At 52.7% G+C, this 16,117-nt stretch overlaps 1 protein-coding gene across 1 annotated transcript; it reads left to right on the plus strand.

Annotated features, from left to right (window-relative positions):
- Window positions 1-257: 257 nt before the first annotated feature.
- On the plus strand, window positions 258-14,064 carry GGH (gamma-glutamyl hydrolase). The gene is made up of 9 exons (XM_009904142.2): window positions 258-387; window positions 1,603-1,717; window positions 4,217-4,267; window positions 6,712-6,796; window positions 10,120-10,258; window positions 10,762-10,868; window positions 10,971-11,061; window positions 11,806-11,943; window positions 12,853-14,064. Exons 1-9 carry the CDS (start codon window positions 261-263, stop codon window positions 12,972-12,974), a joined length of 975 nt encoding a protein of 324 aa, XP_009902444.1. The 5' UTR covers window positions 258-260; the 3' UTR covers window positions 12,975-14,064.
- The last annotated feature ends 2,053 nt before the right edge of the window (window positions 14,065-16,117 follow it).

Here is a 16,117-nt window from a genome sequence, read left to right on the forward strand (position 1 = left end):
GCAGGTTGCTCACAGCCTGGCCGCAAAACCCTCCAGGGATGAGGCTTCCACCACCTCCCTGGGCAACCTGTGCCAGCGTCTCACCGCCTCACGAGGACGAACTGCTCCCTCACGTCCAATCCGGCCGCCCCCGCTGCTGTCCCGGCGTGCCCCGCGGCGCGGGCGGGCCGTGCGCAGCGTGACGCAGGCCCGGGCGCCGCAGTTCCCGGCGCGCCCCGCGGCCCCGCTGGCCGGCCGGAGCCTGTGGTTCTGAAGGGACCATGGCGTTCCTCGCCGCGCTTCCTCCCGCCGTGGCCACCAGCCTCCTCCTCCTGCTCGGCTCCGCCGCCGCCGCCTCCATTCTGCAGCGCGGCCGCCGGTTGGACGGCAACGAGAGACCCATCATAGGTAAGGGGCCGCGGGAGGGGGTCCTCGGCGTCCCGGGGATCACACCGATCGGCCCAGGCTGAAGTCATGGCTCGGGGTTAGCTCTCAGCTCCTGCAAGCGGCGTGAAACCCGCCGGTTTGCCTGTGGAGGAAGGGTCTCCCGGAGCGTGGGTTTGGGTAAAGGTGTTTATAAATAGGGCTGTGCCCTAAAGCAGGTTGATTAAGAGAAGTTGTAGTAGTGAATCACAGAGTAAAATCCTAGGTTCGTTTCGTTTGGAAGAGATCTTTGGCATCAACCGTTAGCCCAGCACTGCCAGGGCACCACTAACCCCCGTCCTTCAGCACCACATCTCCGCGGCTCTCAAACCCTTCCAGGGATGGGGACTCCACCACTGCCCTGCGCAGCCTCTTCCAGGGCTTGACAACCCTTTGGGGAAAGAAATTGTGCCTCACGTCCAGCCTAAATCTCCTGCTGCAACTTGAGGCTGTTCCCTCGTGTCCTGTCCCTTGTTCCTTGGGAGAAAAGATCGACCCCAGCCTGGCTCCAACCTCCGTTCAGGGAGTTGCAGAGAGCAATGAGGTCTCTCCTCAGCCTCCTTTTTTCCAGGCTGAACACCCTCAGCTCCCACAACTGCTCCTCCCCAGCCCTTCTCTCCAGACCTTTCCCCAGTTTTGTTGCCCTTCTCTGGAACTGCTCCAGTTCATCAGTGTCCTTCTTGTAGCAATGAGCCCAAAGCTGAGAGGCTTAGTCAGATAATTTGTGTTTATTTGGTACCTTGTCATTAGGCATGGTAATTAAAGCCCCATTGTCTTAGTGTTTGTAATTCTTTCAGGAGGTAAATAAAACACTGCAGGGTGGCATATAAAATCATAGAATCATAGAATTGTCAGGGCTGGAAGGGACCTCAAGGATCAGCCAGTTCCAACCCCGGCCATGGGCAGGGATCCCTCATACTACAGCAGGTTGCTCACAGCCACATCCAGCCTGGCCTTCAAAACCTCCAGGGATGAGGCTTCCACCACCTCCCTGGGCAGCCTGTGCCAGACTCTCACCACCCTCATGGGGAACAACTTCTTCCTCACATCCAGTCTGAATTTATCCATTTCTAGTTTTGCTCCATTCCCCCTGGCCCCAGCACTCCCTGACAGCCTATAGGAAACTGCAGTTGACTTTTTGTCTCTCTCTGTAGCATTTGCTGCTTGGGTAGTGCTGATTTTCTGCCTTGCATCCTGCAGGGATACTGTCACAGGAATGTCACTACGACAAGTTCCACAAATTTGGCAGCTCCTACATTGCAGCTTCCTATGTGAAGTTTCTGGAGTCTGCAGGTGCCAGAGTTGTGCCAGTGAGGTAGGTTTCTGTGGCCTTGCAGCGTGGGCAGCTATGGTTTATTGCAACAGCACCGTCTTAAAGGCACAGAAAGCAGTGGTGCAGCTCTTCTGAGTGCCTGGAGCTCCTCAGAGACTGAGGATGCCACAAGGTGCTTTAGAAACTAGGAACAGAAGCAGAGCAAAGCATCCAATGTTTGCTCTTCCTTCTTGTGATGGTAGCCTTTCTGTGAAGAAATACTGGGGGGTTTGACCTGTGACATTGCCACTGCTGTACAAGTGCAGCTGCCACACTGGTTAGCTGGTGTTCTGCTGGTGCTGAGGTCTGCCTTAACCTTCCAGCTCTCAGCTTGATCTTTTCTGGAGAAGGGTGTCACCCAGTGCTTGCAGCTCTGCCCTGCTCAGCATCCCTCTGAAACCAGAGCTGCTGCTCTGCAGGAAGTGATCCCCATGGCCTGCCTCTGAGCCTGCACTGCAGCCACCCCAGGGCTCTGTGCATCCCTGCAGGAAGTGATCCCCATGGCCTGCCTCTGAGCCTGCACTGCAGCCAGCACAGGGCTCTGGAGGTCCCTGCAGGAAATGATCCCCATGGCCTGCCTCTGAGCCTGCACTGCAGCCAGCACAGGGCTCTGTGCATCCCTGCAGGAAGTGATCCCCATGGCCTGCCTCTGAGCCTGCACTGCAGCCACCCCAGGGCTCTGTGCATCCCTGCAGGAAGTGATCCCCATGGCCTGCCTCTGAGCCTGCACTGCAGCCAGCACAGGGCTCTGTGCATCCCTGCAGGAAGTGATCCCCATGGCCTGCCTCTGAGCCTGCACTGCAGCCAGCACAGGGCTCTGGGCATCCCTGCAGGAAATGATCCCCATGGCCTGCCTCTGAGACTGCAGTGCAGCCACCCCAGGGCTCTGTGCATCCCTGCAGGAAGTGATCCCCATGGCCTGCCTCTGAGCCTGCACTGCAGCCACCCCAGGGCTCTGTGCATCCCTGCAGGAAGTGATCCCCATGGCCTGCCTCTGAGCCTGCACTGCAGCCAGCACAGGGCTCTGGGCATCCCTGCAGGAAGTGATCCCCATGGCCTGCCTCTGAGCCTGCACTGCAGCCAGCACAGGGCTCTGGAGGTCCCTGCAGGAAATGATCCCCATGGCCTGCCTCTGAGCCTGCACTGCAGCCAGCACAGGGCTCTGTGCATCCCTGCAGGAAGTGATCCCCATGGCCTGCCTCTGAGCCTGCACTGCAGCCAGCACAGGGCTCTGGGCATCCCTGCAGGAAGTGATCCCCATGGCCTGCCTCTGAGCCTGCACTGCAGCCACCCCAGGGCTCTGGGCATCCCTGCAGGAAGTGATCCCCATGGCCTGCCTCTGAGCCTGCACTGCAGCCAGCACAGGGCTCTGTGCATCCCTGCAGGAAGTGATCCCCATGGCCTGCCTCTGAGCCTGCACTGCAGCCACCCCAGGGCTCTGTGCATCCCTGCAGGAAGTGATCCCCATGGCCTGCCTCTGAGCCTGCACTGCAGCCACCCCAGGGCTCTGGAGGTCCCTGCAGGAAATGATACCCATGGCCTGCCTCTGAGCCTGCACTGCAGCCAGCACAGGGCTCTGGAGGTCCCTGCAGGAAGTGATCCCCATGGCCTGCCTCTGAGCCTGCACTGCAGCCAGCACAGGGCTCTGGAGGTCCCTGCAGGAAGTGATCCCCATGGCCTGCCTCTGAGCCTGCACTGCAGCCAGCACAGGGCTCTGTGCATCCCTGCAGGAAATGATCCCCATGGCCTGCCTCTGAGCCTGCACTGCAGCCAGCACAGGGCTCTGTGCATCCCTGCAGGAAGTGATCCCCATGGCCTGCCTCTGAGCCTGCACTGCAGCCAGCACAGGGCTCTGGAGGTCCCTGCAGGAAATGATCCCCATGGCCTGCCTCTGAGCCTGCACTGCAGCCAGCACAGGGCTCTGGGCATCCCTGCAGGAAGTGATCCCCATGGCCTGCCTCTGAGCCTGCACTGCAGCCAGCACAGGGCTCTGGGCATCCCTGCAGGAAATGATCCCCATGGCCTGCCTCTGAGCCTGCACTGCAGCCAGCACAGGGCTCTGGGCATCCCTGCAGGAAGTGATCCCCATGCCTCTAAGGGTGCAGTTCAACCAGTGTCTGCAAAGGGCTCTGGGGTACCTCATGCTGAGCTCTATCTGAAAGGCCTCTATTAAGAGCAGGCTGGATGAGGCTCTGGCTAGCCTGATCTAGTGTGAAGTGTCCCTGCCCATGGCAGAGGGGTTGGAACTAGCTGATTCTTGTGGTCCCTGCCAACCCTGACTGATTCTATGATTCTGTGATTTCCCATCTTGTGAATTCTCAGTCTCTATTGATGTGTTTCAAGTGAAGGATTTCCTTTGAACTGTGACTGGTTTATTCTGTTTGAAACCTGCTGTCTGCCTGATTTTGTGCCTCATCTTCCTGGTCAACACCAGTGATATTTTTATGGTTGAATGTTGTGTATGTCATGTGTGTTCTGTAACCATTTTCTTTGGTGTTTCAGATTAAACCTTTCAGATGAAGAATATGACAGAATATTCCACTCAATTAATGGGTAAGTTGGGAGCACTGACTCTCTGCTCTGGCTTTGAGCTGTGCCATGTTCTCTAGAGCACTGTCTTCCTCCTCTCTTGCTCACCTTCATTCTGGCATTCAATAGCTGGATGTTTCATCCCTGTTCTAGCCTTTCTTCCCTCTCCAGATCTCCCCTGTCATAAAGTTCCTGCTTTCCAGTCTCTTCTGCCCTTTTTCCTTTGTCTGCTTGTGGTATAAGCAGGTGTTAAATGGTGACACTTTCTTCCCTGTGGCTACTAGTGCTGGTGACAAAATGCATCATTTCCTCCCTTTCTGATGGCTGCCATCCTCTTCTGGTTGTCAGAAGGACTTTCACCACTGAGGTCTTGTGTTCTTCCTGCCTCAGTGCAGGAGGAGGGTGTTAGGCAGGTAGATCCAGTTCCCTTATCCTCCTGTGGCTGGCAGTTGGGTTTGTGCTATGCAGGTGAGTGAGGGTGATTTCTGATTCCTCATATTGCACTCCACTCTCAGCCAACAGCTTCCACAACCTGCCTGGGCAACCTGTTCCAGTGCCTCACCATCCCCATTGATTTTCTTCCTAATCTCCAGTCTAAATCTGCCCTCCTCAAGCTTCAGTCCATTGCCCCATGTCCTGCTGCTACAAGCCCTTGTCAAAAGCCTCTCCCCAGCTTTCTTGTTGCCCCCTTCAGGTGCTGGAAGGCTGTTCTAAGGTCTCCCTGAAGCCTTCTTTTCTGCAGGCTGAACAGCCCCAAGTCAGCAGTTGGAACTTGTTCAGTGCCACCTCTGCAGCAGTAGAGAGAGAATTGTATGAATATAGCAACCTGCTCCTGAGAGCCTTTGAAATTCACAGTGAACATCAGCAGCTCTGAGCAGTAAGAGGCACTGGAGCACAGGTAGCTGCTGGTCATTGTGTTTGTGACAGCATCAAGCCATAATCATTGCTGCTTAATGGGTTACTTCCTTTCTGCATTGGCAGAAATGACAGTTGATGTTTTCCCTAGTCAGTAGTGGCCAGTTTGGGGGTTGAACAAATGGGAACAGGTGAAGTGAACTTTCTCCCCCTTCCAGCTAAGGATCACCTGGTCATCTGCTTTCTGCCCGTAGGAGGGCTGCTCTACTTCACCAAAAACTGGGTGGACTTTGCACAATCCTGTGCATTGTTCACCTGAAAATAAACCTGGTCCTGAGGGTTTAAACTCAGGCCTGCTCTCCAGATGCTTGGCATCATGTGAGATCGTAGCTGCTTGTTAGTGTTTCACTGAGAGAGGTTGGCATTTCCAGAGCACAGAGCAAATCCTGCAGCCATTTGGGTGAAAAATCAGCAGCTCCTGGCTGTGATTTGAGTAAATCTGTTTGGGGCTCCAGTGCAGTGGGTTAGGGGGGCTCACCCTTCCACTTCTGTGGCTAATGTTCCAATTCCAGCCAGAAGAACTGTGGAATCATGGAATGTTTTAAGCTGGAGACTCCCTTTAATGCATGCCTCTGTCCCTGCTGGGACTGCATGACTTTCCATGTCATCATGCAAAGTCTCTGCTAGGCTGTACTGAGCCTTTTTCTTCTGTGGTGTTTGGGGAGCTGCCCAGGGAATTGCCACTGCTCACTTAATGTGCCTGGTACTTTTTTGTGGTGGAAAATGATTGTGCACTACTTCTTTGCAATTGTCTCTGAGCTTGCTTTGTTATCTGCAGCTGTGTTAGATCCTGTGTGACCCAAGGTTACAGCCAAACATCCTTTGGTTTTCCCTTTCCTAGGAACTTTCTGCTTTGTGTTGTCCACAATCAGAAGGTCACTCTGCTAGGGCCACAATTACTCTGTACTGATAGTGAGGAGGATGAATTAAGCTTGGGGTGAGGATTTTTAAGTGGTGGAGAGAGCCAGCTAAGAGTCAGGACAGGGTTTGATAGAATCATGGCACACAGACCAGCTGAAATCTGTGGTTTAGGTATTGTCTGTTGACTCTTCTCTTCCTTACAGAATTGTTTGGGCTGGAGAAGACTTTTGAGATTGAGTCCAACCATTATGTTCCAGGCTAGTCACTACTAGGCTCAGTCACTGCTTTGTTAGCAGCCATTCTTCAGCAGAAGAGCACTAACTCTTAGGATATGATTCAGTTAATGACTAAGACACCTAAGCTGAGCTGTCTGCATGTGCACCAGCTTCCTAAACTCACCTAATTAATGAGGTGCTGGCCAGTACAGCCAGTGGAGCCTCACAGGGCTCTCCAACCTCCCCATGAGTTAGATCCCTGCTCCAGAAAACGTCTTTGAGTCTCCAGTGACTTCTCTGACTAGATCCCTGCTGTCTGTAGTGGAGGCTTAGATCTCTCTCTCTGGATTTCTGAAAGGTGTCCTAAGCTAGCCCTGAATGCTGCCCCCAGAAGCACTCTCAGCCTCTCTCTGTGTGCATTGTCCAGCTGTTAGTCTGATCAGCTTGCTAATCAGATTCTTGGATGTTGCCTTGCAGGGTACTTTTTCCAGGAGGTGGTGTGGATCTTAAGACTTCAGAATATTCCAGGGTTGCTAAGATATTTTACCACAAGGCATTAGAGGTAATGACTAAGGAACAGTCTGTTCTTGTTACTGTCACTGCTCAGAGAGCAAAACCACAGGGAGGCTCATTTGGTGTTGGCACCCAGTGTGCTGACTCTCAGCCCCACAGTGAGGAGCTCATTGCTGGCTCCTGCATCCAGACCTCATTTCACAGCTTGAGATTTGGATTCCTGACACCTTGTCCTGTTACCTGTTGTGTCATGGTCTGAAAGCACCGAGCTCTCCAGGTGAAAACACTCACTTATTCCTTCTGCCTGAGGCTTTGTGGCTCTGTGGGACTTGTGCTGAAGGCATGACATGTTCCCAAGGCACAGAGTATCTGGGGCCATACTATTGACCAAAGACACACCCAGATGTAATCACCTGCAGAAGTCTTAAAGGTAACCCTTAGACTTGGAAGGGATTCTAGAGACTCTCATAAAGCAATTTACAATAATCCCACAGGAAGGCCTCCCCTTGCCTGTTGCTGCAGCCTGTGAAACACCTTTATTCTCACTTACCTTCAAGCAGCTTTATCTTTGGAGGTGCAAATGAGGGATCAGCCTGAGCACAGGAACCCATTTTAGCTGTTCCTCTGCTTTGGTAACTGTAAATACTCTGTAAGTAAACACTGCCTTGATAGAGGACACAACAAAAAGGTGGAAAGAACACTTGAAAGGCTCTGTTAATTACTTCTGAATATTTACATGCTCATTAGCTTTATTAAGATGGCATTTCTGAGGAAGCTGTTGTGTTCAAAGAGCACCAACAAAGCTCTGAGTCCTTTATTGTAGATTCAGTTCTCTTGGAGCAGAAGTAGAGAGGTTTTTGGTTGGCTTTTTTTAGATGATAATCACATTTTAAAGTAAAATGTGCAGGTGTGGGGATTCACTGAGCTTTAGGTACAGTCCATAGAGTCAGATACTGCTTGGCTTGGAAAGACCTCCAAGGTCACAGAGTCCAACCATCAACCCAACACCACCATGGCCATCAAACCCTGTCCCCAGTGCCATGGCCACAGGTTTCCTGAACACCTCCAGGGATGGGGGCTCCACCAGCTCCCTGGGCAGCCTGTTCTTGTGGTTTGTTAAAGGATCTGCATTCACCTTGAATGAAAAGGTGAACTGTGTCTTCCCTTTTTTCCTCATTCTCAGCTAACACTGATGTAAAATGGTCACAGAAGTCATTCTCTGGAAAGCTTTGCCCAGTTCCAGAGGCAGTTAGCAGCAGTGCTGAAGCTGTTACCATGGCAGAAGCATTCTTTGGCAGTGAGGAAAAGGAACTCCTCTTCCCCCCTCACTGGCAGCTCTGCAGCAGGCAGGGCAGCACAGGTGGTGGCATTCACAGCACTACCAGTGAGAAATTCTGTTCCCTGGAAGTGTTCAAGACTGGATGGGGCACTTAGTGCCATGGGTTAGCTGGTCAGATGGTGTTGGGTGGTAGATTGCACTTGATGATCTCAAAGGTCTTTTCCAACCTGGTTAACTCTGTTCCCTGAAGCTCTCTAATCTTAGTTCCCACAGCACCAACATTGTTCTTCTCTTGTCTGTCTTTATTCCTGGTGATTGTTTGGCTGTCACCTTAACCCCCAATCTTGCCAAGTCTGTCTCCTTTTGAGTGTCTTGGAAACCCTTCCTTGTGTGGAGTGCAGGCTGTGCCCTGCTGTTGGGACAAGGGTTTCTTGTGGCTTCCAGTGGGGTTATGAAATCTTTACACCATATGTTGGAAAGGGCCTTCAAAGCTCACCTAGTCCACCCCCCCTGCAGTCAGCAGGGACATTGCAACTAGAGCAGGTTGCTCAGAGCCACAAGCAAGCTGGCCTGCAGTGGTTCCAGGAATGGGGCATTTCCCACCTCTCTCTGCAACCTGGGCCAGAGCTTCACTAGCCTCACTGTAAAACAATTCTTTACATCTGGTCTAAATCTGCCTACTTCAGTTTCAAAGTGTCTCCCTTCTCCTGTCCCTAAAAGCCCTGCTAAAAGTCTCTGCCCTTTAAGCACTGAAAGGCCACCAGAAGGTCTCCCTGGAGCCTTCTCCAGGCTGATCAACCCCAACTCTCTCAGCCTGGCCTCACAGCAGAGGACCTCCACCCTCAGAGTTGCATGGTCTGTGCCCAGCCCTGCATGCCCAGTGGCCATGAAGACTGCAGCTTTCTTGCTGCACATCTGCCCAGGGCCTGTATTAGCAGCCTGCAGCAGTGCTTTGGGGTAACCTTTCACTCTTAGCCTGCAACTCCTCCTTTCTCAGAAGGGGCTTTTTGAGCAGCAGCTCTTGGTGGGGGGAGGGTGCATAACAGAAAGGTTTTAAAGCAAGAAAGGCTGTTCAGATTTCACAAAAGCAGGAGTTCTGAAAGCCCTCAGGCTCCAACTTGCTTCTGATCAGGGCCAAACACATCAGAAATGCCAACTGCCACTCTGTGTGTGCAGTGTGCTCAGTGGCAGGCAGCTGGTGCTGTTCTCTCTTGGCTTGCTTTTCCTCCTTTCTGCTTTCTTCTCTTTTGCTGTTTGCACTTAGCTGCTAGTGCTGATGAGTTTGACACCAGCTGTCCCTTGGTTTATGGTGCTTAAGCTCAGAGTTCATCTTTCTGGCACACAGAGCCACACAGATCCCAGGGTTCTGTGACACCAGTGAAGCACCTGAGGATGCCACTTCAGCCCATGGCTGTGCTGGTGCCAGGATTTCATACAATGGTCTGGGTTGGAAGGGACCTCCAAAGGCCATCCAGTCCACCCCCCTCTGCATTCAGCAGGGACATCCTCAGCTAGCTCAGGTTGCCCACAGCCCTGTGAGCCTTTAGGGTTTCTCGCTTCAGATGGGTGGGGACAGACACATGGACATTGCAGAGGGCTCTTGCTGTGTGATCCCAGTGTGTTGCATACACAAATGTGGATTGTAAGGACTAGGCTTTCCCTCAGAATGGCAACAGACTGCTTTGTGTCCCTTTTTAGAGAGGGCTTGCTGCTCTGTGGCTCCTGTTTAAGCTGCTCTGCTTTACTTAACTCGTAGAGCAGAGCAGTCCAAGGAGTAGCAGCATCAGGCCCAGTTTGAATGGCTTAGGTTAGAAAGGACCTCAGAAATCATCTACTCCAATCCCCCTGCTCTGCTCCAGCAGCCCTGTGTATATCCCCTGGCCCTCATCTTTTGGGAGCAAAGCTTGAGAGCCTGTGGTTATGCCAGTTGTGGGCGAGCTGTCACAATTCCTCTGCTAGCTGTTGGTACTCCTGCAGCAGTTTCGCTTCTCATCTACCCAGGAGAAAGTGAGCAGAACAGGAAGTTCTCGTCAGTCTTCTTTCTGTAACTCTTCAGTGCTTGCTCCTCAAGCTGTCCCTTTCTTGTTTTGAAGGCAAATGATAAAGGAGATTATTTCCCAGTGTGGGGAACGTGTCTGGGACACGAAGAGCTCACTTACCTCACAAGTGGGGAAGTTTTGCTCACTAACACCAAGACAGAAGGTGCTGCACTCCCTCTGAACTTCACTCCAGGTGAGCAATCCATCACTTCTCATGTCTTGAGTTTTGCTGAGAGCTTTCTTTCTGAGGAATGCAGAGGGATGAACATTTGGGAGGTTTCTGAAGACTGCCTTGGTCAAGCCTTTTGCATTAAGCTGCTGGGACTGTTTTCACCAAGTCAGTGCAGCTCTTACCACTGCTGAAGCAGTGACCAAGTGCTGTGAGCACAACCCATCTGGAACCACCAGCTCTCAGCAAAACCCACAGGTGTGGCTCTCTGGCTCATTTCATCCTAGCACCCACTGGAGGTCAAGACTCCTCAAGACCCAGCTCAAGTTTGGTCAGGACTGTAGGGCCATGGTGCAAGCAAGTTTGAAACATGTTGGCATGATGTCAGTGATTTTCCTTGCAGCATGCTTTGAAATCACAGAGGTTACTAGAGAAGGGTTTGTCAAATGATGTCCTGTGCAGCACTGTCCCCCTGCCAGCAGCTTGGCTAATGGACAATCCCCAATTTCCTCTTTCCTTTGCAACAGCTGCCAAAGACAGCAGATTATTCAAGAGCTTCCCTGCTGATGTCCTACATGCATTTGCTACTGAGCCACTGACATCAAACTTTCACATGTGGAGCCTCTCCATGGAGGTATTTGGTGATTGATTTCCTCAACACAGCCCCATTTGCTCTGGTCACTGGAAGCCAGGGAGGAGTTGACAGCTCTCATGTTCCCCCTTCTCCTTGTCACAGAATTTCACCAAGAATGAGAAACTTCATGATTTCTATAAGGTTCTGACCACCAACAGGGATGGTGAAGTGGAGTTCATATCTACCATGGAAGGTGAGGACAGGAGTTTCTGTGGTGACCTGTTTGCAACAAGCTAGTTCTTCAGAGGTGGTACAAATGAAGTGCTCCAAGCCTGCAGTTAGAGTAGCGGAGGGAGCATCAGCACTCTTGGTGCTCTGGCAGGCAGGGACAGACTCAGTTTGCCAAGGTATTTTAGCTTCTGAGTCCTTCCCTCACCTGCTGATTCCCTTCCAGATAGGAGGTCACACTTCAGCACTGGAGTGCTGTGGTGTGAGGTGTGCAGAGCACCACACCCCTGTGTCACCTCATTTCTGTCTCTGCTTCTGCCCTGGGCAGCCTGGGCCAGACCTTGACAACCCTTTAAGAAAAGAAAATGTTCACCATGTCCACCCTAAACCTCCCCTGGTTTCCTCTTGTCCTGTCACTTGTTCCTTAGGAGAAGAGCCCAACCCCCATCTCACTCCAGTGTCCTTTCAGGGAGCTGTAGAGAGCCAGGAGGTCTCTCAGCCTCCTTTTCTCCAGGCTGAACACCCCCAGCTCCCTCAGCTGCTCCTCCCCAGCCCTGTTCTCCACACCCTTCCCCAGCTTCATTGCTCTTCTCTGGACCTGCTCCTGCTCCTCAATGTCCTTCAGCCCCAAACCTGGGTTGTTTGCAGAAGTGATGCACAAAGCTTGTGCTGTGGACTGAGGCCTTCTTTCAGAGCAACCACCTTGCAGTAAGACTTCAGCACATAACTAAGGCACAGACCTTGCTTAGGTGCTTTGTGTTTGTTGCAGCATACAAATACCCAATTTATGGGGTCCAGTGGCATCCAGAGAAAAACCCTTTTGAGTGGAAGAATTCTCCAGGCATTCCACATTCCCCATCAGCTGTCAGAGCAGCTTATTATATAGCTGACTTCTTCATTAATGAAGGTAAAAGGCTATTATCCATAAAGATCCTTTCTTAAAGTGAAGCATTAGTGAAGATCTCTGAAGGTGGCAGAGCTCTTTTGCAGATGCCAGAGCTGAGTACCTCTTGCTGCTTCCTGAGGGGATTACTCTGCAAGCTTTATAGGCTTAGGGGGGAAAAAAAAGCCCAAGGGGTGCTCCAAATAGAGTGGCTTAGTAACAGTGACATCAGGAGGCCAGGCATTCCACCAGCTCTTCTAAGCAGAGTGGCTCCAATGCATTTTCTGCTGTGGACTTCTGACCATTTCCAGTGCTCACTGTGACATTTTAACCTGCCTTGCATGAGGAGAATGAAACCAAACAGGGCCTGGAATCCCAGCAGGGTGGGCTTGGAAGGGAGCTCTGGAGATCAACCCCCCCCTGCTAAAGCAGGGCACCCACAGCAGCTTGCCCAGGAGCACAGTGGCCAGGGGGGGGTTGGAAGCTCTCCAGAGCAGGAGACTCCACAACCTCTCTGGGCAGCCTGCTCCAGGCCTCCAGCAGCCTCACACCAGAGGACTTTCTCCTGTTCAGATGGAACCTCCTGGGTCCCAGTTTGTGCCTGTTGTTGGGCACCACTGACAAGAGTCTGACCTTTAGCTGTTGATCAGCACAGAGTGGGAGACAGTGCAGGATGAGTCAGATGTGGTCTAGGGGGTAGGGGTAGGCAGAGGTGGTTGGCAGGAGCTCGCTCTGGGAGCGGAGGTGGCAGCAGAGCTCATCTGTGACCACTTTAAGCCACTCGACTGAGCTCTCCTTTCCATACCCCACTTCCTCACTCAGCAGCCCCTGTGCCTGCAGTCAGTGTTGTGTCCCACAGGAGAGCTTTGCCAGGGAAGGCACCTGCAGGGCAGAGAGCAGTGCAGTGATTTGTCCTTCTCCCATCTCTTGCAGCCCGGAAGAGCCTGCACCGCTTCCCCAGCGAAGAGGAGGAGACTAAAGCACTCATCTATAATTACACTCCCATTTATACAGGAACCTTCTCTTCCTTCCAGCAGATCTACTTTTTTGATTGAATGCCCTGTGCCAGCTGCTCTCTGGCTGTTTACAAGTGGAATTGTTTGCCAGTGTTGTGTGCTGAAGGCTGATGTTGTGCACTGCACGTGCCCCAAGATCCCTTCCTTTGCCATCATTTGTCCTCTCTTCATCCTGCACTGCTCGACCACTAGGAGGAAAACTGACACTCAGTAGCATCATCTGCTTGGGTCATACAATCACAGAACTGTCTTGTTTGGAGCTTGTCTCTTAGAGCTAGTCCAACCAGTCTGGTTGGTGCTGGTGCTAAACCCTGTCCCTCAGCACCACCTCTCTGTGTCTTTTGGCCATTGGGATGTGCTGCCCAGGGAGGTGGTGGAGTCACCAGCACTGGGGGTGTTTAAGAGGAGACTGGATGAGGCACTTGGTGCCTTGGTTTAGCTGATCAGATGGTGTTGGGTGATAGGTTGGACTGGATGATCTCAAAGGTCTTCTCCAACCTGGTTATTTCTATCCTGTTCTATTTTAAACCTCTCCAGGGGTGGGGATTCAACCACTTCCCTGGGCAGCCTGTGCCAGGCTTTGAGAACCCTTTCAGTGAAGAAGTTTCTTTTAATCTCCAATGTAAGCCTCCCCTGCTGCAACTGGAGGCTGTTTCCTCTAGTCCTGCCACTTGTTACTAGGGAGAAGAGCCCAGCTCCCACTTGGCTCCAGCCTCCTCTCAGGGAGCTGCAGAGAGCAATGAGCTCTCCCCTCAGCCTCCTGTTTTCCAGGCTGAGCACCCCCAGCTCCCTCAGCTGCTCCTCCCCAGCCCTGCTCTCCAGATCCTTCACCAGCCTTGTTGCCTTTCTCTGGAACTGCTCCAGCCCCTCAGTGTCCTTCTGGGAGAAAGGAGCCCCAGACCTGAAGGCAGCACTCAAGGTGTGCCCTCACCAGTGCAGAATGCAGGGGGACACTCACCTCCTTGGTCCTGCTGGTCACACTCTTGCTGATCCTGGCCAGGTTGCTGTTGCCCTCTTGGCCACAAAATGATCCCAGTTTGAGGCAAGCAACACAAAAGCAGCATTTTTCTTCAGAGAAGAAGCTTTGATCCTGCTGCTAGCCTCAGAAGTGATCACATTTAGGGGAAGGAACACCACTGTTTTAATGTATTTAAGCTCTGAGAGCTGTCTCTGTTAAACACTGTGGCCTTTGATTGCCTGGGGGCTTAGGTGCATTGCTGAGTAAAATCCTGCCCTCCCCACAGGATTCCACAAGTGAGACTCTTGAGTTTGTCATCAGGGTGTGAGTGGAGCCAGGCTCTGGGCAGGGACTGTGTTGTCATTTGACAGATGGACCCAAATGGAGGCAGAGAGCCATTTTGGCCTAAACCCCACAGCCCTGCATCAGTAGGGATCTGGGGGTTGGGAAGGTTCCAGGTGCATGCCTCAGCCCTCTGGCAGTACTTCACCCTCTCAGGTACCTCCTCTGAACAAAGCTGGTCCATTTCTCAGGGATTTCCAGCCAAGAGCCTCTGACTTGTTCTTCCTCATGAAACAGCTGCAGAAGAGACTGTGAGATCAGTACTGTGAGTACCAGAGACACACTGCCAGGTCATGGGGATGCTGCAGACTCTTTCTCCATCTGTCAGAGCAGCCCCAGTCAGTAAACACAACTCAGGTTTTATTCATTAGCTGACTCCTGAGTAGAGCCAAGCCTAACAGAGGCTTACACTGCACAGCTGCACATCAGTGGAGCTGCTGAGATCTCTGCAGACTGAGTCCTGTCTTCTGCCTCTTGTTCAGGCTGAGTTCTTTGCAATGGCTCTTAAAGAGTTTGCCTAAGGAGGGCAGGGCTTAAAAATCCACCTTGTGAGTGGAATGTGTGGTGAGGGCAGTGGCAGTGGGTAGCTCCTAGGTGTGTAACTGTTGTGGTGTGTGGCATGCTGAGGGCAGAGTATTTATGGCAGATTTGTGTCTTTCCTTTGTACCTGTGATCTTGTCAAGCCTCATGTGATGGTGTGCCATGATCTTCCTATGATACATGAAATAAACTTTGATTCAGGCAGCAGTGTGAGCTGGTCTCTTCTGGTTTGCCATCTGTGACTGGCACAGGTCAGGAGGCTGCTCTAACCTGTGCCCACTGGCGTGGCCTTGGCAGCAAGTCAGGGTGAGAGCCGTGGCCACAGCACAGCTCAGGCAGGGACCTGTGCCCAGATGCAGCCAAATGTGGCTGCTGGGCCACAGGGCAGAAGCTTCCAGCAAGGCTGCCCACAGCTCTCCCTGTTCCCAGCAGGTGGTGCCATGGACACAGCCAGAGCTTGCACACAGCTGCCAGCCCCCTGTGAGGGTGGGCAGGGGTTGCAGAGCTGGTGGGTGCTGGTGGGGCTCTCAGAGCTGTAGTGTTCAGTGCCATGAGAACTTCTGGCTCTTGCTGACGTCTTCCATCAAGTTCTCCAGCCAGACCTGGCCAGCACTGACCCAGCAGAGGCCTTGCAGACATTGCAGTAGAGCTGCTTCCTGCTCTGAGTTGGATGCTTCTCAGGCAAACCTTCTATCTGAGTTCTTAGGGTTAATACTGGAGAGAGTAAAGCAGCCTGTGGCCATACTCTCCTCCTCTGAGGATGGCTCATGAGCCTAACCATCTTGTCTGCTGCTGTGTGGGAAGACTGATAGCAAGGTGTGACCCTCGGTGTCTTGCAGGTGATGGGAAATCCTCTTCCAGAAGGACAAATCTGCAGAGGTCTCTCTGCACCATTCTGCCTTTGCCACCAGGTGGCCAACAAGAAGCAGGATCTGCTGCAGCTTTGTGGTGAGTGAAGTCTGTGCTCTCTGGTCACCCCACAGCTGCCACCTCTGCCTTGCTGCCCCCCAAGGTGGGGCACAAGCTGTGGCAGTGTCCTTGGTGTGCAGAGGAGCCAGGCTCAGGCAGAGGCTTTGTGCAGCCCAGCCCTTGGCAGGAGCTGTCCCCATCAGCTTCTGCCTGCTAGCAGCAGCCCCTGGCTGAGCAAAGCTGCCCTGAACTTCATGGAGTGCCTCAGTGAGCAGAGGCTGAGCTGGGGAGGGACAGCAGTGAGCAGGACCAGGGCTGGGCTGGCTCCCAGCAGGACAAAGACAAAAGGGTCCATGAAGAGGCAAAGTGGTGTTTGCTGCAGCCTCTAGCTCACTCTCACCCATCATTTCCATTCCTTCAGCAGCTCTTCTCT

This window comes from Dryobates pubescens, chromosome 3 (assembly GCF_014839835.1).
Source record: "Dryobates pubescens isolate bDryPub1 chromosome 3, bDryPub1.pri, whole genome shotgun sequence".
Lineage (NCBI taxonomy): Eukaryota > Metazoa > Chordata > Aves > Piciformes > Picidae > Dryobates > Dryobates pubescens.

Bases quoted from the DNA above. Each gene is read 5' to 3' on its own strand.
- GGH (XM_009904142.2), top strand. From the start codon at position 261: ATGGCGTTCCTCGCCGCGCTTCCTCCCGCCGTGGCCACCAGCCTCCTC. The intron at 1,718-4,216 runs GTAGGTTTCTGT...TTGGTGTTTCAG, and splicing joins GCCAGAGTTGTGCCAGTGAG to ATTAAACCTTTCAGATGAAG. The intron at 11,944-12,852 runs GTAAAAGGCTAT...CATCTCTTGCAG, and splicing joins TGACTTCTTCATTAATGAAG to CCCGGAAGAGCCTGCACCGC.